The sequence below is a fragment of the Vicugna pacos genome, chromosome 12 (genome assembly GCF_048564905.1).
Source record: "Vicugna pacos chromosome 12, VicPac4, whole genome shotgun sequence".
Classification (NCBI taxonomy): domain Eukaryota; kingdom Metazoa; phylum Chordata; class Mammalia; order Artiodactyla; family Camelidae; genus Vicugna; species Vicugna pacos.
The window spans coordinates 31650400-31678144 of NC_132998.1; the positions used below are offsets into that span (position 1 = coordinate 31650400).

The window sequence follows — 27745 nt, forward strand, 5'->3', positions numbered from 1 at the left end:
ATGGGTACTGGATGGCTGTAAGCGTACTGGTTGTTGACCCTCATGATCGCATGCCTGACTGCCACTGCCCAGCATCACAAAAGAGTTAACATATCACATACTGCTAGCCCAGGAAAAGATCAAAATTCAAAGTTGGAAGAATGGTTTCTACTGAATGCATTCTGCTTTTGCACCATTGTAGGTTGAAGAATCATTAAGGCTTCATTAAGAAATCATTGTTAAGTCAGAGACTGTCCTTATAATCCAAACATAATTGTAGTAGACAGCTCCTTCACCCTGCCCAGCATCTGTCACTTCACCTTATCTTTCCTCTGGGAAACCACCTTCTTTGACTCTAGGCTATCTTAATAAGGCTGTCAAAGCCCCTGAAGCCATGGGGTAGGTGCATGACCCTAGCTAGGGTAGAGACTGGTGGAAATTTGATTCATGAGCACAGTGACACAAGACTGAAAATACAGAAGCAGAGATAGTTTGATGGCAGGGCCTTACAAGGATTGTCCCTCAGTTACTGTTACCTAGATCCCTAAGTTATCCTGGTTTTTATTCTTCCTAAGGCTATTGGTCCAGCTTTTTCTTAGATTTTTATGAGCTGTCCTCTGTCTTGCTCATAAAATTTGTTTTGCTCAGTACAGCCCAAATGAGTTTCTACTGTTTGCAATCAGAGAAGCAATCCATTCATTACCTGACCCATTCATTAATGTTTCTGTTAGCTGTTTCCTTAAACTGGAAAGCTGTAGCCTTAATACCTTAATACGCTTACTTTGATTGTGTAAGAGTTTTAAAAACTAAACACTAACATTTGTATCAAGAGTTTTAATAATACCAAGTTAACTTCAAATTTCTGTTTATCCTAAAAATGGTACAGTATTTTTATGAGTGAAATAATATATTTCTCCAACACAGTAGTGACCAAAAATACTTTAATAAATTGGCTTTGGTCTCCATTCTTTCAAACTTACACTAAGTAAAAAATAAACATTAAAAAAAAAATTAAACACAGACAGATTAGTTTCTCCAACTTAAGTATATATAAATAAAAATGACAATTTAAAAATAAAATACTTAGTTCTAAAAGAAAGAAAGAAAACACTTGGGCCAATTCCTAGTTTCAAAACTACCTTCTAAGGAAAGCTAACCAGTGAGACAGCTAAATTTGTGCTTTCAACTCTGAAGAATTAAAACACGTTCACTCTTTCATCTTCTAATGAAAGATAACCTACTCTCAGAAACAGCATAAGCATTGTTATAGTAAGTCTAGCTCCTAAGTGAAAATTTGGGCTGAGTTACAGTCTACTTAACAACTTAGCTAAGAAACCTCTGAAAATTAGCCATGGATCAAAGAATTTACATAAGTGCAAGACTTTTATCTTAGGATGAAAGGTAACCCAGGTCCTTAACTTCCTTTAAAAAGAACACTGAAATTAAACCTTTGTTACAATCTCAAAACTTTCAGAAGTGTTTCTTAAATATCAAATTTCTCTTCACAGACACTATGTCCATTTTCTTCATAATCTTCTCTTGTTACCACCATATCTTCAAAATCATCATTCTCTGATATCAATTTTCCACCTTCCCAGGCATAAGTAATAGGGCTAAAAATAAAGGTCAAATAAATGAACCCAGATGATTTTACAGAACTGAAATGACAGAAACATTAATTAGTAACAAAAATGTGGCAGTCTCTACCCAATTTGACTTAACAGCAAATCATTTAATGTGTGAAAATAAGCATAAACTTAATAGGAGTAAAGCAAACTCAGAAAGAAACCGTGGTCACCACCACAAGTAAGTTTTAATTTTTTTCCCCTGTGCCCTGTATTTATGGGCCTTATACTTCTAACAAAAAACAAGAATACAAGCAAAAGATCAAAAATGCATAAAAGGAAAACACTGTCATAACTGAGTCTAACTTCTGTATGTGGCAAAGATAAGTCATCTCATTAATTCACACAGAAACCCATAAAATAGCTATTCCAACTCCCATTTTATAAATCTGGAAAATGAGGTTCAGAGAAGTTAAGAGTTCACCGAGGATTTAATCTGAAACTGTTTTCACACAGTTTGTGCTTTTGCTGCTATATTCTGTTGCCTCTAATAAATGAGACATTTAGAAAACACAATGCCTGATAAATAGTTATAGGGTAGGATACAAGCAGTAAGTAAAATCAGAGCTCACCTATCTATTAAAACAGTACATATACAATAAAGATTTGATGAATAAAGAAATAAAAACTATTTCTGCAGATCCCTTGGCCTGTAACGTGTGCATGACTTACACTTAAAATTTAGGATAAAAATCCAACTGCTTCATATTCTAAAGAGTATTTGACAATAAAGGCTGATAAAAAAAATCATTCCAATATCTAAGTTTATTCTTTTATCTGACAGCTGTAACATTAAGTGATCAGATGAAGGCTTTCTTATTAATTGCTATTAACTTTGAAAAAATTCTACTTTAGCTTTAAAACAAAACTCTAGAAGTCACGTACGTGGGCTCATGTTTACAACTCTGCCACTTAAAACAGTGGAGGGGAGAGGGGCATTATTTAGATATATATTTGGTAAGAACACCTGCCTCCAGGTAAAGAGAAATGGATTTTAGCCTGGTGACTACTATTAACTTATCATAAGGCCTTTGCCAACTCATGAGCCCTTGTTTATTAACAAAGTATGCGGAACAGGATGCTCTGTAAGCCTTTCTCACAGCTCTAAAATTCTACCTTAATTTTTTTTACCACCAATGTAGAAATGATATCTACTTCTTCTCACAAAACAGGGTAGAGGGTATATATAAAACAGTCTGAATTAGGGGGGTAAAAGGCTAGTTAAATGTAAAAGTTTATTTTAAATTACTTTAAAACATCCCAAAACAACTTATGAATTGACATAACTTATCTCAATGGTTAAATTCTTTAACTTCTATTCTTGATAGGAACTCTCAAGAAATGACACATCTCAGATGAATCAAATACATTAATAACCTAACTGCTTTGCCTGTAAAAATCTCAGGAATGAAGACTGGTTTACTATAGGGAAATGATCTTATATTAACTGGGTATCCATTATGTACCAACCATTATGGCTGGTAATCTGCATAACTGAAATGTTACGTTTATCATTTCATTTTTTAAGAAAAGCAAAATGAGAATCCCAAACGTGAAATAAACCTGCCGACGTGGTAGAACTAGCTTTAAACTCAAGTCTCCGTATAGACCATTTTATCTACAAACCAACTTCCATATTTTGTTTCTAAGCCAACACTTACTTTTCAGGCAGCACAACAGAAACATCATAATCTGTTGGAGTGAGACATCGAACTTCTGAGTAAACCCGATCCCTAAATCCCGGGAAAAGGGAATTTCCTCCTGTCAAAACAATGTTCTTAAAAAAATGTGGCTGCATTTCTTTAGAAAAAAAAAAAAAAAGGAGAAAGGAAGAAAGCATTAGAAAATCTATTTACTTATCTTTCTGGAAAAATAGGGATGAGGGCGAAGGTAAAGCAATTAGGGATTAAAATTACTAAGAAACCGTAATTTTTTATAACCATATAAATTATATAATTTCTAAGATTTTGTAATGAGGTTATAATTTCTACAAATAAACATATTAAACAGAAGTATGATCTTATAGATCTTTACAAGGAAGGCTAAGGTGAAGGGGCTGAACTACTAGTGATTTACTATATATATACATGTAAGCAATGCATAAATGAGTAAAATTCTAGAGGCAGGCATTTGAAAATTAAAATTGATCTTTCCTAAAATGGAGGAAGTCTCTACGTAGCCTGAGACTGTTAGCTAGTGTAAAGATGAAAAGGTTTTTCATGACATTTTAACTTGGGATTCCAAGTTTCCATGTTATCTCAGTGAGACACATATATTGATTATGCAATAATTAAAACTGATAGTGGAAGATACTCAATCTATAATAATATTTAAAGAATCTTATGTTCTACACTCAGTAAGGTACATGATAACAAACATATGACATGATATGATAAGCCAGTATTAAAAGGCTACTAAGCACCACTAGGAAATTTATCAGGAATTAATAGGTACTGGCCATCCTTCACCTGATGCTTCTGTTCACAAAACAAGGACAGAGTACCTTTATATTAACATCTGAGTCTCATTATATGACATTAAAACAGTGCAGTACAAAATGTTTTATATGTCTTGACTGCAACTTTATATAAAATATGACATCAATATGAAATACTGCTATGAAAATATCTGTGAAATAACTATTAAGGTGATGGCATTATTTACTTTCTTTTTCATTCTTTTTTTTTAATGGGAAGAAAGGACATTGCATGTGCTAGATTTTCTCCAATGCCTAGACTGTTTCCTAAGAACTCAGAAGACACTTTCAAGATATAAAAGTACTCCTAAACTCTTTTTAAAACACTATTTAAAGAACAAACCAGTCTAAAAAAACCCTGAACAAAAAACCAAAATAAATTAAATAAAGAATAAGCCTGTCTCATCAACAGGTAAAAACCATTAAATAGTTAAATTATAAATGTCTATTCTGTCCAAATTTTGCTTAAAACTCTTCTAAAATGGATATAGAAGTTTAATACTCATAGAAAGATGAATTTCTTCAACTTTAAATAGACTATAATTACTTTTCCTATATCAAATCTGTAATCTAGGACCAATAAAGTAAGAATTAATCAAGTACATTATTGTACCTGGAAATCTGCAAATAAAACAGACTCGCCATTTACTGAACTTATTCAGAAGAAACAGGTAACTTCTCTAGGGCTCATAGAGCCTATGTTTTTTTTTTTTTAGAGCCTATGATTTTTTAAAATATCATTATTCCCCAGTACTTTATGTGTGTACCTTCAGGTAAGTTCTGAATTGAATAGACAATAGCTTCTGGAATTCCCATTTCTTGAATGCCTATATCAGAAGGATTAAAGAGTATTTCTGGAACAGCAAATCTCTCATTGGTCAGACGAAGAATTTGTTCCCCAGATTTATATTTTCCACTTAACACCATCTCTTCCCTTGGCTTAAAGAAAAAAAAAATAAAATGTTTAAGCTACATTATCTAGCTCACATGACTAATAACATTTAATAATGCGTGATACTAATAGATTAACAATGTTCTTGGAAGTTTCAGGATTCTCAAAAGTTAGAAAAATGTAGCCTTCTCTTCTGTTGCCTAAACCACCCAAGTAAACAGTTATTGACACTAATATAGCTATTCCCCTAAAGATGATCTGGATGTATTCCACACATTTTAAAACAGAAAGAAAAGAACAGAGGAGAGGGAACTTCATAATCTACCTATAATAGCCTGATTTCAGTTTCTAAAGAAAAAAGAACATACTTTAAATGAAAAACACTGTATCTTATGTCTCTACCACTATCTACTTTCACTCTAACCCTGTCTTAGGTGTTTACTGGACACTGGTTTTATTCTATTAGGATTTCCCCCTTCCTTTATACAAAAAGCCTATAAATTTATTATTTATTCAATTTCTACTCAAAATCAGTTTCCAAATGCTTTAAGCAAATACATGGACTGTATCACTGAAGTTCTTTTATTTATTTTCTAACCCACCCACTCTGTGAGCTGTGCTCCTGAAGGGGCTGGAAAAAATAATCTCCTCCTATAACATTCTACATCATTAAAATAATGGTCCCTCTCAATTTTACTAAGAATCATCGGCTCTTCTGGATTCAGCTACAGACGTTCACTTCAACTGACTCCTGTAACAGTTTGTCCCAATCCTTTACTTAACTACAAAAATACTTCAAATACCTGAAAACAAATATTAATAACTTAAAATATATAAAGGATATTCTAGATTCCTTAATGTAATCAGTCATATATTCTCTGTTCAGATTTCCACTTCCTTAGGCTTTTTCTGACTCCCAAATAAAAAGTCCCTCCAGTATTCTCTATTAGAACCTATATTATCCTTCATATTCTGCATTGTTCGCCATCACACCCGCACTACTCAGCACAGCATAGCACCCAGTACACAATAATTATTCAATAAATTATTGAATAATGGCATGCAAACCAACAATGTGGTGTTTGTATTAGGCATTTTACATAAATTAACCCACTGAACTCTCATACAACCTTGTAAGGTAGGCATATTTCCCTTTTATTAATGATGCAGTTGGTGTCAGTAAGGTTATGTGACTTGCTCAGGATCATCATCTAATAACCTAAGGACACACAATTTATTCATTCCACTATATTGCCTCTCTTAACCTGGATAGGAATGATTCTAATTTCTATCACTTGGAAATTGTACGCTTGAGACATTATTTTTTAGTAAAAACACCCTAAAAGTTACACAGTATTCACAACATTCTAGGAAAAATGAGGAAAACCGCAAATCCCAATTAAAATTATTACACTAGCAAAGAGAATATTATTATTCCTTCACAGATAAAATACTCTTCCTTCTCAGGTAGAATGGAAAATATATCCTATAAAGCTACAAATTCATTTAAAAGTGACATTGGCTTGAGTGTAAAGGGTATAACTCATTTTGTCAACATTCAAAATAACCTGAGACAGAGGTAGACTTGGAGAATTTCAGCTGACAAAACATGAGAGGTTATCTAGTCCACAGCCCTGATTTAACAGAAGAGGATCATGTGACTGACCCAAGATCAAATATCCAACTAGGAGAAAGAGCCAGAACTAGCTATCCTTGCTGAATATTAGCTCTAAAGCCATTAATTGTTAATATGTAATCTGGAACTACAAGAAGTTTCTGTTTTTAAGATTACAATTCCAAAAAGATTTTTTAGACATAGACAAATGAATTTATAAGGGCTGCTGGGAGGTGCTGTTTTAGTCAATGCAAGCCATGATTACTGCACAATCCTCATAAATTTCATTTTGGCACCATGAAAGAAATCATCAGTTTAAATTACAATGGCTCTGCTGAAAGTGGACATTATTAATTATGAGGAAAATTTTATCAATTTTAGATCAGCCAAGCATTCATTATTATTTCAGTAGACCTCTTTCTGATAAGAAATAAAACTAGGATTTCTAATCAGTTGTAATCAGTAATATTATAGACCTTATTATTATTGTTACTACCATCAGTACTAGAAAATCAAGATTGTAACTTTTTCCTGAGTATTTAAAAATATTCCTGAATAACGTATCAAGGTCCAAGTTTTAACATATCCTAACTATAAAGGCACCCATGTAATTCTTTTCATTTTACAGTATTGTTTTTCTAATTTCATAACTATTTATCAGCTCTCATCAAAGATTTTGATTATCACACAACAGTGAAAACAAGTTAATCAAGTACTAAATTTAAAATAATACATTTTATAAGTAATCCTAACATATACAAAATATAACTATTTCTAAATCTTAAAAATCATTAAGAGATACACAATTTAACATGCATTGTGAATAAGGTATAAATTCTAACATTGACAAAGTAAAGATTAAGGCATTGTGGCTGAAATAAACATCAACTGGGGGAATGAATAACCACACCTCTATTAGCTCACTATGTAAGGTGCAGGATTGAGAAAATGAGGCTTATGATATGGCAAGGAGGAAACTAATAAACTGATAGGCTGTCATTTGCAGGGCAGGAGAGAACTACATTGTAAAAAAGATAAAGATTTCCAAACCTAGTTGATAGTTAAATCAACTGGAATAGAGTTTTTCTTTTCTTAAGATTAAGTTTTCAAACTTAGGCACTCAGCATTTCCAGGGACAGGAACTGAGAATATGGATACCAATTGTTCTTCAAGTGGCCCAGGTGATTTTTAGTCAGGTTTGGAAAAACTGGGAATTACTGAGACTTTACACAGGGTCCATCCCTGTAGAATTACGGATTACTTGAGCACCACCATTAACTCTACGAGTGCTGTAAACTCTCCATAAGGTTTTTTACCTCTGGAGTGTTTTAATCAGCTCTAATATGAGGATGATCAAATGTGCCTAATGAGAAAGAGGCTTGGTATCTGTATGTTTGGAGCAGTTTTCCCTGTTTTGTAAAGAAAAAAATACACCTTCCATATCCTAAGTGGGACATGGGCTTCCAGTTTCTCTCCCTGGTTCATGTCCAGACAACCTGATCCCATAATCTGTCACAATTTCCACTTCTGAAAGTCAGGCTCAGTCCTCCACAAGGATTTGTTTTTAAGGATATGACACAATGATTTCATTTTTACAAGGCCCTGGGTAGCCTACTCTGAATTCTGATTTGTTTTTCACCTCAGTAATCTAGCCCCCCGAAATTTTTTTTTACTTTCAGGCATATAAAGAAGTATAAATAATTATATAAAACCCATGTATCCATCAACCACTTTAATGCAACTTTACAAATAAGTTAACATTCCCCCTTTAAATTTGGTATTATCATTCACATACATTTTTATACTTTTACTTCATACTTACAAATTCCTAAACATAAATAATTACTCTGCATACCTTGGAATGGTACATATACTTCTAAAACTTGCTTTTAGATATCATTGTGTTTTAAATGTTTTAGAAACACATTTCTGAGATTTATCCAATGATTCTGTTGCTCTACTTCACTTTCACTGCTTATTTTATAATATGAATATATTAAAATTTATCTATTCTTCTTCCATTAATGGATATCCAAGCTCTTCCCAACTTTTCACTTTTTAAGTATACTGCAACAAATATTATTATAAATGTCTCCTAGTACAAATATTTCCTTGTGCTTAAATTTCTGACCAAAGATTTTTAACATCCTAACAGTCCTCATCAAGCCAGTAACTAGAAGGGCAAACTTCACATTTACCCAAACATAGTTAGAACTGACAGTTTACCTGAGGTGATCAAAGATAGGGAGAAATTACTTTGTTTTGACAACCAAGATAAACAGCCTCTCAACACTTTGAAAGTGTACTGGATTTTGCCCTTTTCAACTACAATCTGATATCAGACCAAACATGAGTATAATTCAGCCCTGCGTCACTTGTGTCAATAATATTCACACAGGCAAATAACCAACTTATAACTGGACTTAAACTAATTCGTAAGGAAACAGAAAAGGGTTAACCATAATATAGGTAATGATACTGTTAATCTCCAGGTTTGTCCCATGTCCCATTCAGCTAATATTTTTTTCTAAATAACTTTAGTAGAGATATTTACTAATCATTTATACACTGGTGCCTGAAGAAATGGCCACCAGGCAGGAAGGCAGTCATCAACATCTCTCTAAGACTCTGCCAATCCCAGCTAGATACTTTTCAAATCTGACTGAGGTGGTCGCTTGAAGAAATATCATTGAGCATGTATAAAATTACCTTACAAGGGGGAGGGTATAGCTCAGTGGTAGAGTGCATGCCTAGCATGCATGAGGTCCTGGGTTCAAGCCCCAGGGCCTCCATTAAATAAATAGATGAATAAACCTAATTACCTACCCTGCTTCAAAAAAAAAAGATAAATTAAAAAAATAATAATATTACCTTACAAAAACCCTTTTTAATTGTACTAAAGTCAGGCAAAACATAGTCTATCATTACTGTATTTTCCTCTCCTTTCAACCTGAAAAACAAAATAGAGACTTATGAAACATTTTAACTATGTGTAACACTACCCAAGAATCAACTTTCCAGTTTTTAGATTATCATTATACATACTTGGCAATATCCATGTCTCTGTAAAAATCCTGAGACACATAGCATACATCTTCCTTCACTTGATTAATAACATGTGTTTCATCCATAACATGTAACTGCCTAAACAGAAATAAAAATGGTAAGATGTCAAATGGAAAAAAATTAAATATAGCTTATAATTATCATTTAAAATTTTTTTTCTGGAATTAAAATTTCAGGTAACTGATCTTTTAAAAATACTAAATTCTTGAATATGTAAAATATTTTTAACCTTATGGAATACTCATTCCATTGTTTTATTTAATCTCCAGAACACTATCCCTCTGAGAGAAAACACTGTTACAATTTGCAGAAGGAAATTGAAAACAAAGGTCTTAGGTGGCAAGGATTATCCAGTTAAAGCACAAACTTTTTCTTCCAATCATTCTGAATAGAATCTTGCCAAAATGTCTTAACTCTAAGCACTATCTTTTCTGATTATAGAAGTATTGTTAGTCAGCAGCACACACTACTTGGCACAAAATAGATGCATAATAAGTATGTAATGTGATGATGAGTGAATCAAAGAAAACAGGCTTAATGTAAAAAAAGTTTTTTTTTAAAGGAAGGGTTTTTTTTTCAGTAGTTTTTAAAATTAAATTAAAAAAATTTTTAATAGAGGTACTGGGGTTTGAACCCAGGACCTGTGCATGCTAACTAAGCATGCCTTCTATCACTGAGCTATACCCACCCCTCCAGTAAAGCTGTTCTTAAAAACAACAACATGAGGTTATTTCAATTTTTCCCTCTGCACATGGATTACATACTGTATGTTCACTTTTTTGTTTTAGACTAAATATTATCTCATGAATGTTTTCTTATACAGTAGCATATTCTTTAAAAATATGACTTAATGCCTTATCATATTCAACCACAGAGATCTATTAAAATGTTATTTATCAATGTTCCTAATGTTGAAAGTTTAGATCAGGAAGGAAAGATACTTGTATGTTTATAAACAGGGGCTCCAAAGTCAGAGACTTAGGTTTAATCACAACTTAGTAGCCAAGTTATTTTATCTGCTTGAGACTCAATCTCTTCAACTCTGAAAAGGTAATAAGGTCACCAACTTAACACAGCTGTTAAAAGTAAATCTAATCATACATGTAAAGTATTTAGCATAGTCCTTGTACTCAATAAATAAAAAACATTTTTATTACTTATATCTTTTTGCTTTTGTTATAACAAATATCTTCATATATACCATATTTCACCTTCACTAAGATACCAATGAGAAGAAAAAGTGCTAATTAAACTATAACAATTCTAAGGTACTAACGACTGGAAGATTCATTCCACTTTCAGAGGTTAAAACGTTAAAAAAAGTAAAGATCAGAATCAATGAAAAAGAGGCATTTTAACCTATATCTGATTATCTCATTATTTATTCATACTCTAGGACACAGGATATGAAATACTTTTACTCTCTTGGTATACTGCAAAATTGCTTACCAGAAAAGTTATTTTAAATTATACTTTGACCAGCAGCAAATAAGTATCCATACCACAAATCTACAATATCTTTTGAAACAATTCTATTAATTTGGATTGTAAAAATGGTATTTTAATTTGCATTTTCTCTACTATAAGGTTCTACACAGAATGTACACAAATGCATGTAAAAAATGGTGAAAACTGAATATAATCTGTAGTCTGGTTAACAGTACTGTGCCAATGTCAATTTTATAATTTTTATATTGTACTAGTTAAATAAAATGTTACTTAAGGGTACACAGGGCTCTATGTACTCTATTCTTGCAACTTCCTGTGTCTATAATAATTTCAAAATAAAAAGCTTTTTTTCAATGTCCTAGAGCTGGGTAGGATGAAGACTGGACAGTGATGGCTAAGGGGAGTAGGCTTCTTTTGGGGTAACAAAATTGTGTGATGGGTATACACGCTAAAAACCATTAAACTATATGCTTTAAATGGGTGAATTGTATGGTATGAGAATTATATCTCAATAAAGCTGTTAAAATAGTAATGGTACATCTGAGAGAAGAAAGAAAAAAGGTAGAAGTGAGATCCACTTATTTTCACAAATAACATGGTGGGGCTAAGAGACACTGTCAGTGTCATACTAGCCAAAGTTAATGTAATGAAAACTGAGATTTAAAAATTCTACTTATGTTTTTTAAATAGAATAAATTTAAAATAATAACATTAATAAAATTCAGGAGGCAAGAGAAGAGTTGGGAGATCACTAAGTACACTAATTCTTCATCTTTTAATAGTGGACAGTAAACAAATATTGGCTAATCCAGAAACAGAAATATCAATATATTAAGGCTTATAGAGATTTAAAAAAATGCAGTTCAAATAGTTTACTTTGTATGGAGTAAAACTGACAAAGAGAAATGGAAAGGGGAGGCAGAGATTTATTTTCCTTTTATACCCTTATTTCTTTATATATCTTTTCAAATTAGTTTTACAATGTACATGTACGTTTATACTTTAAAAATATTATTAATATATCAACCCCCTAGAATTTGGAAATGTCTTTTTGGTGGATACTATCACTTCACATGCTAGAAAGCTTTTCAACTTGAACATCATTTGAATTTATATATATGATACAGTTTTTTAAGCAATAATACAGAATTGCCTCCTGAACTTAGAATTAAAGATAAGGAATCATTTTAAATTACTTTAAAAAGTTCATCCCCAGCATCCCATCCTCCCAAAGAATCAAAGCTAAGTATTACCTGTAAGATATGATTTCCTTTAGATGATTGGTTAGAAGTTTTCCTCCCACATTTATCCTAAAAAAGAAGAATTCAAATTTGATTTAGTTTATTACACATTTCATTCAGTTTTATTTTAAGAAATAACATGAAAATTGAATGCAACTCACCGAATAATTGCTTCTTTTTTCTTTTTACTTCTACAATAAGGAACTATATGTGTAAAGGAATATCCACTATCTACAATGATACAGCATAATTCAGAAGGATTATCTCGGAAATACCTATGTGCACTGAGAGCCCCAGCTATTAAAAAAAAAAAAAGAAAAAATAAACACATTGAATAAAAGTATAATTAAAGCAATAAATAAAGGTAGCAAACTAAGGCAAGCACAAAGACAAAAATTTTATTTATAAAAAAATGTTAATTTAAAATAATGTTCTTAATTCTGTCAAGTTTTTTACAGTTTAAATTTTGAAACATCACATTTTTGTGGTAAAGATGATAAAAAAGAATTGAAATCAACTTTTAAAGATAAATATCCACTTCACAGGTTATAATAATTATTTTAGTGTCTGAGGTTTTTTTTTGGGGGGGGGGATTAGGCTTATTTATTTGTATTTTTAGAGGAGGTACTAGGGATTGAACCCAGGACCTCATGCATGCTAAGCATGCGCTCTACCTTTAGCTATACCTTCCCCCTTGTAATAGTTATTTAATAGCAGGTAATTTTACTGAGCATTTATTACACGTTGGACACTATTCCAAACTCCATAAGTATGTATGTTTTAATCCTCACAACAACCCCATTTTACAGAGGAATAAACGGAAACACAGAGAAGTTAAATAATGTGCCCAAAGTCCCATGATTAGAAAGTAAGAGTCAGGATTCAAACCTAGGCAGTGTGGCTCTAGAGCAAGTTTCTCAATTTGGAAACTAGTGCCACTTTAGACCCGATAACTCCTCGTTGTTGAGGGCTTTACTGTGGGTTGTAAGATATTTAGCAGTCTCTGTGTCCTCTACCTACAAGAGGCCAGAAGCACCCTCCTGGTTGTGATGAAGAAAAATGTTTCCACACATGGCCAAATGTCCTGAGGAGCAAAATTGCCCTGACTGGAAATACTGTTCTCAATATTATACTCCTATTATAGGTAGTATACTGAAGCTTACATAGACTTAAATTCTGCAAGCTAAATATTTGAATACTTTCATTGTGCAGTCACATAGTGTAATTCTAGCCTTTAATAAACTTACTTCTAGATAATATTTAGATTGCTTTTCCTCATATTGGTAGCCCGAGTTAATAACATTATTTCAAACAATAATAACAACAGCAAACACATCAGTGACAGGAGAAACAATTATCTTTCAGAGATTGGAAATATGTGGCTAGTAACTTCATTAGGGAGAAATATCATGTTAGTAAAAAGTTAAGGGGGGAGGGTATAGCTCAGTGGTAGAGTGCATTCCTATAGCATGCATAAGGTCCTAGGTTCAATCCCCAGTACTGCCATTAAAAATTAATAAATACATAGACCTGATAACCCTCCCCCACCAAAAAATAAACCCAAACAAGTAAAAAGTTAAAATGAGAGGAGTCTGACTAGATAATCCCTAAGGGTCCATCTAGTTTTTAAATTCCATGTTTTATTTCCTTCAAATCTAAAAGAATGTCACGCAATATTTTTAGATTTTAAGTGTTTCTTTATTCTATTCATATCCATATTCACATAACTCAATTTTAATCAAAACTGTAACTCACCATTTACTCTCAATACTGCTTGGAACTGGTATTCTTCAAATAAGATTTCATTCATTGATTCTTGAATTGAAGTGAAGTTAAAATATGGTTCTGTGATAATAATATTAGTATCTAAAAAATCAACCTATGAAAGGAAAAATATCCCAAAAGTTTTATAACTTTGTAGTTATAATTATAAACACCTGTTTTACATATATACACAAACTTATTTAATCCTACAATAATCCTAAGAGACAGATATTATTATTATCCCCTTTTAATAGGTAAGCAAACTGAGGCATAGAAGAGTTGAATGAGTTACCAAGGTTCATATAACTAGTTAGTGACATACCTAGGATCTGAACTGGAAAAGTCTGGTTATAGATTTCATGCTTTTAACTATTATTTAATTTTAACTCTCTTAATAGTAGCATGGATAAAATGATACTGTCAAATTGTTTATAAAGACAATCATGCAAAAGTAATGAATGATGTAACTACAAGCATTGGGACTGTTGTTATTTTGTGTTTAAAAGTTGAAAGGCAAGAAGCTTTAGAATATTAAATGTTTACGTAATTCTCTCCCACACACTTAAGCATTAAAATTTGAACATTCCGTATACCTGAAGTCATGCGAAAGATATTAAAAGCACAAAAATTTGACATTGTAATATTCACACATTCAGATATATGGTCAAAAATATTTTATTGTGAAAATAAAAATGAGATAGTGAACTGGCCTAATAATAGCAGAAATCTGAAATAAAATTTTAGTCTTAAGTTTCAAAGACTATTTCCTCTCAACCTCAAATTCTACTTCAAAATGGAAATTCTATTCACTTGCACTTATTTAGAGAATCAAAGCTAAGCACAGTAGATTAAGTGACTTAAATATATATAAGAAACATTAAAAATTTTATAAATCTTAAAATGTAAGTTCTAATATTTCATTTGAATAAGACACGGAAATAGAAATTTGAATACATACTCCAATTTGTTACCTGATACATTTCTTTTCCAAAAAGGTAATCCCAAACTTGCCTTTGAACATCCCAATTCACCAAGTAGCCCTAAAAAATTTGTTTTATAAATTAATTATCAAAAATATTTGAATAATCTTTAAAAATCAGACTAATATATTCTAAATCACTGCTTTCTATCTATTTATGGTTACCTTCATGAGGCTAGTGCTGTTTGAATTTCAAGCCCTCTATACTGTTATGTTTTTCTCCTTCTTTCTGAGAGGGGGGAGGTATGATTTTCTCCTTTTAAAAATTCTAAATATTACAAATTTACAATAACCAAAATGTCAAGGGTTCAAAACACATCAATAAGAGGAGATGCCTCTCTATACTTCTTTTCTTTTTTTAAAACATTTTTTATTGAGTTATAGTCATTTTACAATGTTGTGTAAAATTCCAATGTAAAGCACAATTTTTCAGTTATACATGAACATACATATATTCATTGTCACATTCACATTTTTTTTTCCGCTGTGAGCTATGCTGTGCTATACCATATAATCTTGTTTATCTATTCTACATATGCCTGTCAGTATCTACAAATTTTGACTCCCAGTCTGTCCCTTCCCACCCCCCTCCCCCTTGGCAACCACAAGTTTGTATTCTATGTCTGTGAGTTTGTTTCTGTTTTGTATTTATGGGGGTTTTTTTAGCTTATTTTCTTTAATATGTTCATTTCATTTCACTTTACCATAAACAAGTAAAATTCAGTAACCACAATCATTAACTAAATCATAGTCATTTATTTTTACTCTTATTTTTAGTTTTTTATTGAAGTACGGTTGACTTTATTTCACTGAAATAAAGGTGATCATGGTCATTTATGTTTAAGAAGACAATCATTTATGTTTAAGAAGACAATTTAAATTCAATTTTTGGTTGTAAAAAGATCCTACTGAAAATTTAAATAACTTCTCAGATATTTAAAAATATTTTCATACATAAAAAATCTTGTATATATACACTTCAAATCATCTTTAAACTTAGGCCTTTGATGCTAGAAATGACATACAGTTGGATTACCTTCTGAAAAGGAAGGATGTAAAAGAGTCCAGAAGGGTCCTTTATTTCATCGATCTGGTTAGCAGTAAAAGTTTTAAGACGTGCTGTTTTTGACCTGAACTGACAGTTAGGAATAACTCTTTAAACAAACAAACAAACAAAAATATAATTACTTCTTAAATACCTAGTTCCTAAAAATAATTTACTTCACCACCACCCTTGATGTCAAAAAACATCCAAAACCAATGTTTCTTATTTTGTCTTCAAATAATTTTTTAAGTCTTTTTAAAAAAATGTTTTAGTATATAACAGGTTGTATACTGGACCCATTATCTTTCTCAAATAATCCTCAAGATATCCTCACAGGTGGATATTGGTTCTGCCACTGCACAGATACAAAGAGGGGTTTAGGTAAAGTTCCTGGTCCTCTGGCTTTAATGGGAAATTTCCTAAGACCATCCTGGCAAAAAACCAAAAGCTTCAAATTTAAAATTCTAGCCATAAAATTAAGTGTCCATGGAGTCAAAGGTTTTCAATCAGCAAGGTGCTATAGCGTAGAGAAGGAGGAAGTAGTTTTAAATATGGTTGCTGCCCCCATAAAGCTTAAAATCTGGTCAAGAAGACAAATTAGAGCCATTATCAACTACACGTGTACCCGTATAGGGGTGGGTGTGTGGGTGTGTGTACGTACATACGTACGTGTACGTACATATATACAGAGAGAGAAAATAAAGGGGAGCTGAATTTGTCACCCCAAAATATGCCACTTTGGCATGAGGATTATTTTGAGCTAAAGGCAGTCAAAACCGTTGCGTTAATTGGGATAATCTGTAAAAATGTTTTGAAACCCTTGCATTAATTGGGATAATCTGTAAAAATGTTTTGTACCTGATAATTTCACTTACTATACGGTCATTTTCTCTATACGTTTAAATAGTCTCTGAGGACAAGAGTCTTAAAAACTGCATTGTAGTCAATCTATGGTTGTATTATAATTCGAGTCAATTTACTATTCTTGAGTATTTAGCTTGCTCCCCCGCCATTTTTGTTACCATACAGGAAGCCCAGATACAATATCCAGTATTCAGTACCTAATTTTATCAAGCACTTCTAAATTATTCCTTAGGTAACGGATAACAGAATTGCTGTCAAAGAATAAGAACATACACATTGCCAAAATGTTTTCCAGAAAACTAACAATTTATATTCCTATGCAATTTGTCCTTTTAAGAAAAAGGAGGGAAGCGAAAAAAAAAACCCTTGTGAATATATTAAAAGTGTGCCTCTAAATATGCTTAGTCTTTATTCAGATATATAAATTTTATGAAAGCCACTGCAGTATTTGTTTAGTTGACTCAAATCAACTAGGTCAGCTAATGAGCACTTCTAAGGGCTTAAGTACAAAGCCTTCAAAGTCTCCAGCCACTGAGACAGTGGTTTTTACACTTTAGGAATCATAAAACTTTTTGAGGATCTGATTTAAGTTTTAATCGCGGTCCCAAGTAAATGCATATCCACATAAAATGTTGCCCACAATTGCTGAAGGCTCAGTAACTTTGTGTACGGACCCCTCTGTCAAAAATCTCCTCCTTAGAAACCTGTTTTCCTGAGCTATTTCCTGTTACGAAACGAAAAAAATCGTCCCACTTCCGGGGCCATAGAACCCCAAATTAATACCAAAGTCCCACTTCAAATCATCCCCACTACCCAGATCCAACCAGAGCATCTCTCTGGCTGAGTTAGGGCCGCGCGGGGGAGTTTGCAGTTTACTGATACCCCAAGATGAAGAGCAGCATGTGTAACTACTAGGCGTACATGCCTGTCCCTCAGAGGAGGCGAACACTTACGATACATTTTCATGGCTGTAGCCGATTTTGGCGTTATATGCTCCGTTATCCAGCACTAGGGTCGTCATTTTTTCATGAACAATGCGGTCGTTGCTTTCTCTTCCCGACCCTTCTGCTCACGCTTTTTCCGGCACTCTATGGTTTGCATGGACGGAACGTAAGGGCGCTTCCGGTCTCCCTTAGCAACTGAGGCCGCCGGAAGCCAGAGATTGCGCTGTCGCACCGTTTCCCAGCAAGAGTCGTACTGCGTTTTTAAGCCTAACCTGTTTGCGTCGTGGCGAGAACCAATAAGACGCGAGGTGCTAAGTGCTATTAAGCCCAACGTGTATTTGTTCTTTACTTTGCAGGTTGGGTCGCTCCTGCGAGTTTCTTCTAACCCTTTAACGAATCAGCCCTTTGAGGGGGCGGAGGGTGGGGATGAAGGGGTTGTGGGTGGGTGTGTGTTCGAATAGTATTGTTAAGGCAGTGACATTTTTTTCAAGAATAAATTGCAAAACCATACGCAGTATGGAATTGGATATGAGGTCTCTTCAGCCTTACTCCCCACCATTGCCCACCCTACTGTTGGATCCAACCACTCTGAGTTACAAGTACGCTGTTTAGTAAACCGCCTTACCTTTTTACTCACACTCACACTCAGCCCTGTCTGTTTGTTCTTCAGGACGGAGCTGTGTCTTTCTTATCTAAAAAAGCTTCTCTACATCTGACATACTCCCTCTCTGTTCCCCTTCCTAAAATTAGGTGCTCCTCCTATGTGTTCCCGCAATGCCTTAGGTTAACTCCTATCATAATGTATAAGAGAATAAATTTATATTGGAAACCGGACTTTGCCACAAAAGATCTGTGTAACTTTGCGCGATGAAGATGATAATGGTTAATACTTACACAGCGCTTAATGCATGCGATTACACTGTTCTAAGAGCTTTATGTATATTAACTAATTTAATCTTTACAATTTATTAAGTGGATACTATAACTGAAATCAAAGATAGTTAAGAGTGCAGTCTCTGCATTCAAATTCCTGGTTCAAATCCTCGCTCTGCCACTATATGTCTTGACATGTTAGTTAACCTCTCTATACCTTAGTTTACTCGTGTGTAAAATGGAATAATATAATCCCCCCCCGGATTATTTTATGAAGAGTAAATGATAAAAAGTACCTAGTAGTAACTAACATCATCATCATCATCATCATCATCATCGTTTTTATCATATGATCTTTCTGTTACCTTTGCCGTAGATGGCAAACTCCTTGATGTCAGGTATGCTATTGTCTATATTTCCTTTCTATCAAAAAGTCATTGAAAATCCAAACCTAGTTATGTCCAGTTTCAGTCATTCTATTTTCTCTAACTTAATATTAAATTGATAGGATCCCTTACTAAAAACAGGTAAAGAGTATTTTATCAATCGTATATCATTGAACAACCATCATTTTCATTCATCTCGTCTTTTAAAATACACTCTTTCAATCCTCTCTCTCTCAGATATAAGGCCTCATTTAAGCTTCCCTTTTTGCTTTCCTTAATATTTATGTGTTCCTGGATCAAGATCATTTTTGTTCTTGGCTCCAGCTATCATTAAATACTAATAAATCCTAAAGCAGATTTTCTACCCCCAGCTGTACACTGAATGTTTCTTTCCAGACATCCTGAGATAAACTTAAAGGTAATAAATCCAAAACTGAATCTTATCTCCAAAACTGTTTTTCTTCCTATATTACTTGTCTCAGTTAGTGGTGTACCCAATATGCACCCAGTGCCCTAAACTAGAACACTCAGTTATCTTCAATCCAATCCTTGACTTAATCTCTGGAATTTGTCCTTAACCTTTTATCTCTAATAATATTGCCTTATCTCACCAGAAATAGTAATGCCACTGCCTTCTCAAGACTCCTGTCTCCATTCTCTTCTCATTAGATTTATTTTCTGTAATGCTAGCCCAATTATCAGCAAATATTTTTCTAAATCAGAAATCTGACCATCTTCATTCGCCACAGAAGTCTTCCATGGCTTGACATTGCCTATGAAATAATGTCCTTATGTTTGCAATCTCATCCCCCTTCAACCTGTCCTACAGTGTGCTGGTTAATGTTTAATAACAGGTATCGAGGAAAAAAAGTCCTGATTTGTAGTGTTTACCACTTTCTGTGGTAAAAATACTGTCACATTTTCCTTAAGTCACCAAACAATGGAACACAGAAATGGGAAGATACGGGCACAATTAGTTTTCCTGAGCCAATATGAGCCAGCTCCAGCACGGACTGTACAGGAAAAGCTCTAACTCTATTCACCTTCACATCATACACTCTCTCCTCCCCGGTTTTAGCACCAATAATCTCAAATATGTAAGCATTACTTTTTATATACATGAATATTTTGGCAATGTGTAATATTAAAAGAGTTAAAAATATTACTCTAATATATAATGAACTTGTGACAGATTTAAGTCACCTTAATGAGTGAACTAGCTTTATACTCTCTTGTTGGTTCTTGCATTAATAAGTTAACAAATTTTTGATGCACATTCATTATATATTTGTATGACAGTTATGTTTTTAATTTTTTTTAATTATACTTTGATATTTAAATAGCAATGAACAAAAATGTAAATTAATTTAAAACAGAATTAGCGGTGGTCTTATGACATGTGTTCTCTCAATCAAGGAAGAGTAAAATTGAAATTATTGCCATGTATTTTCCTAATAAAAAGATACTATAACTACAGTTATTAATCTGACCTGTACTTTGATAGTTATTACTTTAAAAAGTAATGGAGGCTATAAAAAGCCACTTGCCTGGGGCAGAGGTTTGGGAAGAAACTACTATCACCACCCACTCAGAGGATGGTGGATCATTTCCTTTAGCCAGAATGCTTGCTGCTGAAATTTCTTTATTGCTTTATTTCCTTAGTACTGTGAGAGAGAACCACTGTCTCATAGCACTTTGCTTCTGTTTTCAATTATGCTAATGATAATAATAGCATTATTATGAGTTTCCCATATGCTAGGCACTTTGTTGAACATTACCTATGCATAATCTCATTTAATCTTCACAAAATTCTGAGTTAGGTACTATTATCCCCAATAGATGAGGTAACTGAGACAGAGAAAGATTAAATAACTAGTCCAAGTTTACACAGCTACAAAGTGGCTGAGCCAGCTCCATGTCTTAGCATTAGGAATTTATCTTCCATGCTAGGTTAACTTTTTGATAGCAGGAACAGTTTTTGTTTGTTTTTTGTTATTTGTTTAGGCTACCCTAGTTACTTCAATAGTGCATCCTTTATAGTACATGATAAATGTTAAGTGAGGAAATCATCACCCCCATGTATATCTCTTTTCCTTTGCTTGAAAACAGCCAGGTTATTGGACTATGTGTAAAATAGCCCCTCTCCACACACCCCCACACTTACACATCTTTTTGATACATTATTAAGAGCTAGTGTAATTTTTCCCCCTCTTTTAGACATCACTAGGTGATCATTTTTGTTGTGGGACAGCAAGCAGGCCATTGGAGGCATGGTGATGCTCAGGTTGGTAAAAAGAATTTACCAGAGATAAAGTCTTGGAATAGAAAGGAGTTTATTGGGGTATGCCGTCATAGACAACAATGGGTCACACGGAGGAGAGGTGCCTGTGTGAACACCAAGGCAAAAAAGGGAAAAGTTTAAAAGATACGCTGCTATAGGCAACAGTGGGGCACACAGACAAGGCGTGCCTGCGTGAGCACCAAGAGCTGGTTGTTGGGATCTTTCATATGATAGGGTCATAAGGTGCCTTTCAGCTTGTGCACAAGGCTGATTGGTTGCAGGTGAGGTAAGAAGTTCAGGATCTGTGAAGGACAGTGGGGTTTATGACTGATAAGGTGGACTGAAACAAGCCAGTCTGGGCTATTGTGAGATTAGGCATTACCTGGGGAAACACGCCCAAGGAAAGAATGTACTTCATCTTTTGAGGGATCACAGGCAGACATCTGAGAGCCCAGAAATGGGAGTTGTTGGATTTTGAAAGACATCAGTTGGCCCATCTCTGTAAAACGTTGGTTTGGGGCTGGATGCGGTGAATGTGTACAGCTGTAATAGTTCTCCCTGCTATTTCAACAATTTCCTTCCTTTATACAGAAATTTTTAAGTGAAATTTTACATCCTTATTCCTTTAGATACCACAACCTAGTGAGGTGGGTAAGGCTGATATTATTAACCTATTGTATAGATGATTAAACCAAGGCTAAAAGTAAGTAAATTATTTTCTTCAGGTTAACACAAGTAGAAAAATACTAGAGCCAGTACTTGAGGACTTGAATTTAGGCCATCTAGTTTCCAGGTCCTGGACTCTATTGAGACACATTGTCAACTTTTACTTCCCATGGGATCTCCAGGGGAAACATAAAATTACACCATTTAGCCGGGGAGAAAGCAAAATATCTAGGCTAAGAAGAAACAGGCAAGAATATGAGGAAAGCTGAATAGGTAGGGAGAGCAAAGCAAGCAGGGCAGTTTGCAGAGCAAATTCTGAGGAAATGAAAAAGAAGCAGGAAGTGGACGATGCATTCAGTGATGGAGACGGGAACAAGACTGGAGGGTGGGTGTGAGGTCTAAAACCTAGCAAGGTTCTGGGATTGGGAGTCTAAGCACCCGAAAACTTGAGGGCAGTGGACTCTCGAGGCGAATGCACGGGAGGCGGGGCAGCAACCCTCCGCTCCAGCCCCGAGCCTGCGTTGCCCCGCCCCCCCGCACCGCCCCGAGCCCGCACCGCCCCGGCCCGCCCCCAGGTCTCCTAGGTGATGTTGCAGCCAAGATGGCGCCGGCGGAGGCCGCGGCTGCTTGAGCGCGATGCCCCTGGTCCTTGGCAGCAGCGGTGGCCTCGGCCGGGGTCTCGGGTCTGTCCCGAGCGTGAGCGCTCAGGCGCCTCTCCTCCGGCCGGATTAACCCGAACACAGAAGAGACGGCCGCGAAAAGAGGAAGCTGTGAGGAACGGAGAGGGAGCGCGCCGCCTCCCGCCTCGGCACCATGGCTGGGCTCATTAAGAAACAGATTTTGAAGCACCTCTCCAGGTCAGTCAGAGCCTTAGGCGTGGGGACCAGTCCGCCTCCGCCATAGCCGGGACCCGAGGCAGCCTGTGGCTTTGGCGGCGGGGTATACTGGCAGCCCAACGGGAGGCGACCTTTGGGCTCCCCGCTCCAGTCGGGGCAGAGGTCGCTGCCCCGATTCTCCCGACCCTGGACCGGTTCGCCCCTGGACGGGTTCTCCTCTGGCTGGCTCGCGGAGGGGCGTGTTGGGCGCTTGGGGGAGCGGTGGACTGGGATCGTCCCCGACGCGGCGTCTAGGGGCGCGGGAAGGACTCCTTGAGCGGTCCTGCGCGGAGGCTGGAGGTGGTCTGTCGTTACCAGGTGCCTGATGTGTGGCAGGAGGAACCTAAACTCGGTGCTCGCTTCGGTTCGAAGCTGAGTGGTTCCGTTAACCGAGGGCGTCTGGCGCAGTGTGGGCTGTTAGGACTGAGACTTGTCTTAGTGAAATGTTAACCTTGTTATTGTTCTGAATTCACCCTACCTCGCGGTTCCCAGTCTGATTGCATTAAGGGTGTGCCTGTTTGCACTGTTAGGATTTGTTTTAGGTAATCAGAGTTACCAGCTTTGGCAAGTTCTTTCTGGAGTCGTTTTAGCCCCACATCATTCTTACAAAACAGTTTTTTTTTTTTGCTTTTTAAAAAAATGAGACCCATAAATTCAGGGAGTCAACATCTGTGGTAATAAACCCTAAGATTTGTCATTCTTTCCGTTTCATAACGCAGGCAGTTTTAGTCAGAAACATGACTCAGTAAAGCTGGCAGTTTGTTACTGCCCCTGGCTTCTCCATGTTTGCCTCAAGACAGGCTAAATGTAGGATCTTATTTCTAAGTTGTTAACAGTGCGAAATTCAAAGTGCCTGGTTATAACTCTTTTCTCTGTAATTTTTTTCCCCTTTAATGGAAGTACTGGGAATTGAACCTAGGACCTCGTATGCTAAGCGTGCGCTCTACTACTGAGCTGTACCCTCCCACCCCCTTTTCTGTTATTTTTAAGTTAATGATTACTTTTAACTGATTTTAGGAAAACATTAGGGTGTGACGATATACTTTCGTAGTAAAGACTTCTTGATTCTCCAAGTTGTTATATATCACGGGTTATGTATTAGGGAACAAAATCAATATTTTCTGTGATTCAGCAAATATTTTCCTCACTTATTACATTGAGTACGATATAGGTTTGTTTTTTTAAAAGCAACAAATTTTAGCAGCGTTTATGAATATACATTTCTTAATATTGTCACTAATTGGAAAGTTTAAAATTGTAATTATGGTCCGATAATTATTTTATTTTGGAAGATTTTATCTTTATTGCTGTTTTTTATAATTTAAGTAAGGTCTGACGTATCAGATGTCCTTCAGCCTTTCTCATACTCAGTTCCACAAGAAAATTCAGACCTGTAGAAAATGATTTGGATTTCTATTTTCTCACTCTCCCAAGCATGATAGTACATACCTACTCTAGATACATGTACATAGTACACTCTAGATGCACGGGAGAAAAGTTTATTTAGTCAATGAGTGCCTTAGGGCATTAGTTTAGTTCTCTTGTTGAACTCCCTTAACTTGAGAAAAACTCTTAAAAATTAGTAGTAGAGGTAATGGCTCTATGTCACAAAACAGACACATTCAGAATTGAGTCTTTAGGATTACTTTTTAATCTATATGATTGCTAATAGCTGTGTTGTAAATAGTAATGATTTTTTTTTTGAGATGAGTTTTTCAGACACTTGAGTTTTCAGTTATTTCATATTTCAAAATTACCTTAAGTCAGGTGATTGAATAGTATCAAATTCGTATTCTTGGTTAATATATTAATGTTAGTGCTGTTGCTGTCATGTCATCTCCTAAGAAAAATACAGTTATTTATAAATCTAAAGTATGACAATAAATGTAACAATGTTGTGATAAATTATAGTTATTCAAGTGGGAATAAACTTTTGAAATTACCTGAGTCAAGCTTAATTTTACAGATTATCTGGTAATGAAGAGGCCACCACATGGATCTAATCATCTGGGTACAATTTAATACAGTTTAAAAGGAAAGACTTAGAACATACTATCTTCCAATAATAAACATTTCATATGGCCAGTGAATGGAACCCGTGGCACCTTAACAGAGGATTAACCTGACCTTACTTTTCTCTGTGGCATTCATCCTTTTCTGTCATAATACATACTTATCTATTTGCTATTTGTGTGTCTTCTCCATTGAATGCAAACTCCATGAGGACAGGGTTTTTGTTTTTACAAATTTTTATGTTATTTTTCTTTTATTTATTTTGTTTTTTAGCAGGTTTTTTTTTTTGAGTCCAGAATAATATGGGCACTCAACAACTATTTTTTTGAATGAATTCATGAATGACAATGAGCTGACTCTCCCTCATATTACTGTTTTTTAAAACTGAGAAGAGACTATAAGCCATCAATATCATCGCAGATATTTAGTCTGACCAGTTTAACTGTGGTTTGGGGAAGTCATGGATAGTTGAATCATTGAATTAATGTGGTGCCTTTGGTGTCCTGGAAAGGAAAATGGACCCTTTATATAAGGGGTCTTCCAGTAAGGAAGACTGTCTAGGAACTAACAGGAGAAAGAGTGCTTACACTGAGCCTTGAGATTGAAGTATAGTGAAAACTGTCAGATTAAAAGCAGTGTTGCTCAGATATAGGGGCTTCAGAAAATGGTATATTTCACTAGTATATTTCAGGGATGTGTCGGGTGGGCGGCTGTTGGTAACTAGAGGGGTAGAGGACAGGAATGGTGCTAAACATCCTACAATGCACAGCACAGTCCCCCATAACAAAATTATTTGGCCCATATATCAATAGTTTTGAGGTTGAAAAACTGGTTTAAAGTATACATATGTCAGATGACTGAATTAGGGCACTGTGCCAGTTAAGATTATATTGTCTGCAAACAACAGAAACCTGGTTTGTTTAACTTAGGTGAAAAAGGAAATGTAACAGAAAGTTATTGGGGTGGGTCACAGAATCTGGAACTAGCCAACTCCTAGAACCTCATTGGAAGAGTTGTTGAACATCAGCACTATTGACATTTGGACAAGATAATTCTTTGTCATGAGGGGCTGCTCTGTGCATGGTAGGATGCTTAGCAGCATCCATCTCTGGTTTCCATTTGCTAGATGCCACTAGCTATTTGTACAGTCTTGACAGTGAAAAAATGTCTCCAGACATTGTCAGATTTCTCCAGGGAGACAAAATCACTTCTGATTGAGAACCACTGCTTTAGGGTGCTCTCCCATCATTCACAACTCCCAATCTGATCTTTTCTATTAAGTTTCAGATTCCTGGGACAGAGAAACTGTTTGACTTAGTTCTGTTTATCTGTGGATCAATTAGCAATGTCAAAGGGTTATGCAGCAAAGATAGGGTCATGGGGAGAACTATTTCAAGTCAGGCTTGCTGCTCCACTTGATGTCTTTAATAAACATTGAACTAAATTAGATTTCACAGGGCCTCATTTGCTGTGTTAAGAAAATTGAAACTGAACTTCATCCCAGGAGGTGACTGCTAATAAAGGATTCCTGACAAAAGAGGGACGTGATCATTAAAGACACATGGTTATCAGTTTGGTTTGGGGTCCAGGGTTCAGGAGCAGTTGTCTGGGGTGGGAGTAGAGCATCTACAGAAGGGCTTTGATTAACTTCAGTGGAAAATTAATGTAGAAGGATATCAGTATCCCACAAAATTAATGGAAAGGTTAGAGAAACAGTCTTGGGAAGGGACTGGATCCAGACCAGCTATAAGGATCTAGGTAGGAGAAACTACTTGACCTTCTACTAGATGCTTTCCCTAAACAGAGGGGAAGGAACAAGTACTAGTGGAGGGTGGTCTGAGAAGAATGCTAAATATTTATAATATTTGTTAAGGAGATTAGGAGGGGTTGAGCACTTGTAGGATCTTGTGACTGAATGACAAAGTGATGGGAGGTTAGAGTGCCTCACAGTGTGTTGATGGGATGGCTTAGGCTGTGTAAGGGGGGTGGGGCAGCAGCTGATAGCCTGAGGAGAAAAGGAAAGAACCCTCAGAGGATTGGAAATTTTACCTATGTAGATGAGCAGTTGAGAAAAACAAATGAGAGAACTGGAAAGATTGGTTGTTTCGTCTGAAAGTGTCATATAAAAGTTTAAGATTTTAGATGTGGGGTGGGGGGTGGGAAGGGACAGAACTGGGATTTCAAAATGTAGAATAGAAAAACAAGATTATACTGTATAGCACAGGGAAATACATACAAGATCTTATGGTAGCTCACAGAGAAAAAATGTGACAATGAATATATATATATTTATTTATAACTGAAAAATTGTGCTCTACGCTGGAATTTGACACAGCATTGTAAAATGACTATAACTCAGTAAAATATGTTGGAAAAAAAAAAGATTTTAAATGTGGAGTAGGCCTAGCTTAGGGCAAGGTGTCAGAAAAAGCCATGGAAATGAATTGCTGAAGAGAAGTTAAGGTGCATGTAATTGGAGATGGATACTACTGAGTACATAATTGTTCCTGTACTGGACATTCTTAAAAAGAAATACAACATAGATTATTTAGATTGTCAGAAATTATTTTCTAAAATGATTATTTTGTATAATTATTGATAGGCTGATTATTTACATAATTTACTTTTATGTTAAAGTTCAGTAAATAATTTTTGAGAATTTATGTGTACCAGGTTCTTGAACCCTAGGCATTAGAGATACAAAGATGGGCA

General features: G+C 35.2%; 2 protein-coding genes across 5 annotated transcripts in view; one reads left to right on the forward strand and one right to left on the reverse strand.

The window, feature by feature from the left end:
* Positions 1–903: 903 nt before the first annotated feature.
* ACTR6 (actin related protein 6) lies at positions 904–18101 on the reverse strand. The gene is made up of 11 exons (XM_006214363.4): positions 17949–18101; positions 16123–16240; positions 15079–15147; positions 14099–14222; positions 12505–12640; positions 12356–12412; positions 9633–9731; positions 9459–9537; positions 4848–5019; positions 3266–3404; positions 904–1592 (listed from the first exon to the last, which is right to left on the reverse strand). The coding sequence occupies exons 1-11, from the start codon at positions 18014–18016 to the stop codon at positions 1463–1465; spliced, it is 1191 nt and encodes a 396-aa protein (XP_006214425.1). The 5' UTR covers positions 18017–18101; the 3' UTR covers positions 904–1462.
* A 4630-nt stretch (positions 18102–22731) lies between these two features.
* The window catches only part of BLTP3B (bridge-like lipid transfer protein family member 3B), a 97235-nt gene continuing 92221 nt past the window's right edge, over positions 22732–27745 (forward strand). For 3 of the 4 annotated variants that reach the window (XM_031683216.2, XM_072973186.1, XM_072973187.1), the window contains exon 1: positions 22732–23002. In XM_031683216.2, coding sequence (XP_031539076.2) covers positions 22959–23002 — 44 coding nt within the window. In that variant the 5' untranslated portion in view covers positions 22732–22958. The remainder of the gene's footprint in view (positions 23003–27745) is intronic. The other variant, XM_031683217.2, reaches the window with a different exon arrangement.

What these genes read in the sequence shown, in the direction of transcription:
- ACTR6 (XM_006214363.4), bottom strand. Translation starts at nt 18,016, where the DNA reads ATGACGACCCTAGTGCTGGATAACGGAGCATATAACGCCAAAATCGGC. An exon ending in AGAGACATGGATATTGCCAA is followed by an intron (nt 9,538 to 9,632) that starts GTATGTATAATG and finishes TTTGTTTTTCAG; the next exon opens with GTTGAAAGGAGAGGAAAATA. An exon ending in TCTGTTGTGCTGCCTGAAAA is followed by an intron (nt 1,593 to 3,265) that starts GTAAGTGTTGGC and finishes CTTTATTTTTAG; the next exon opens with CCCTATTACTTATGCCTGGG.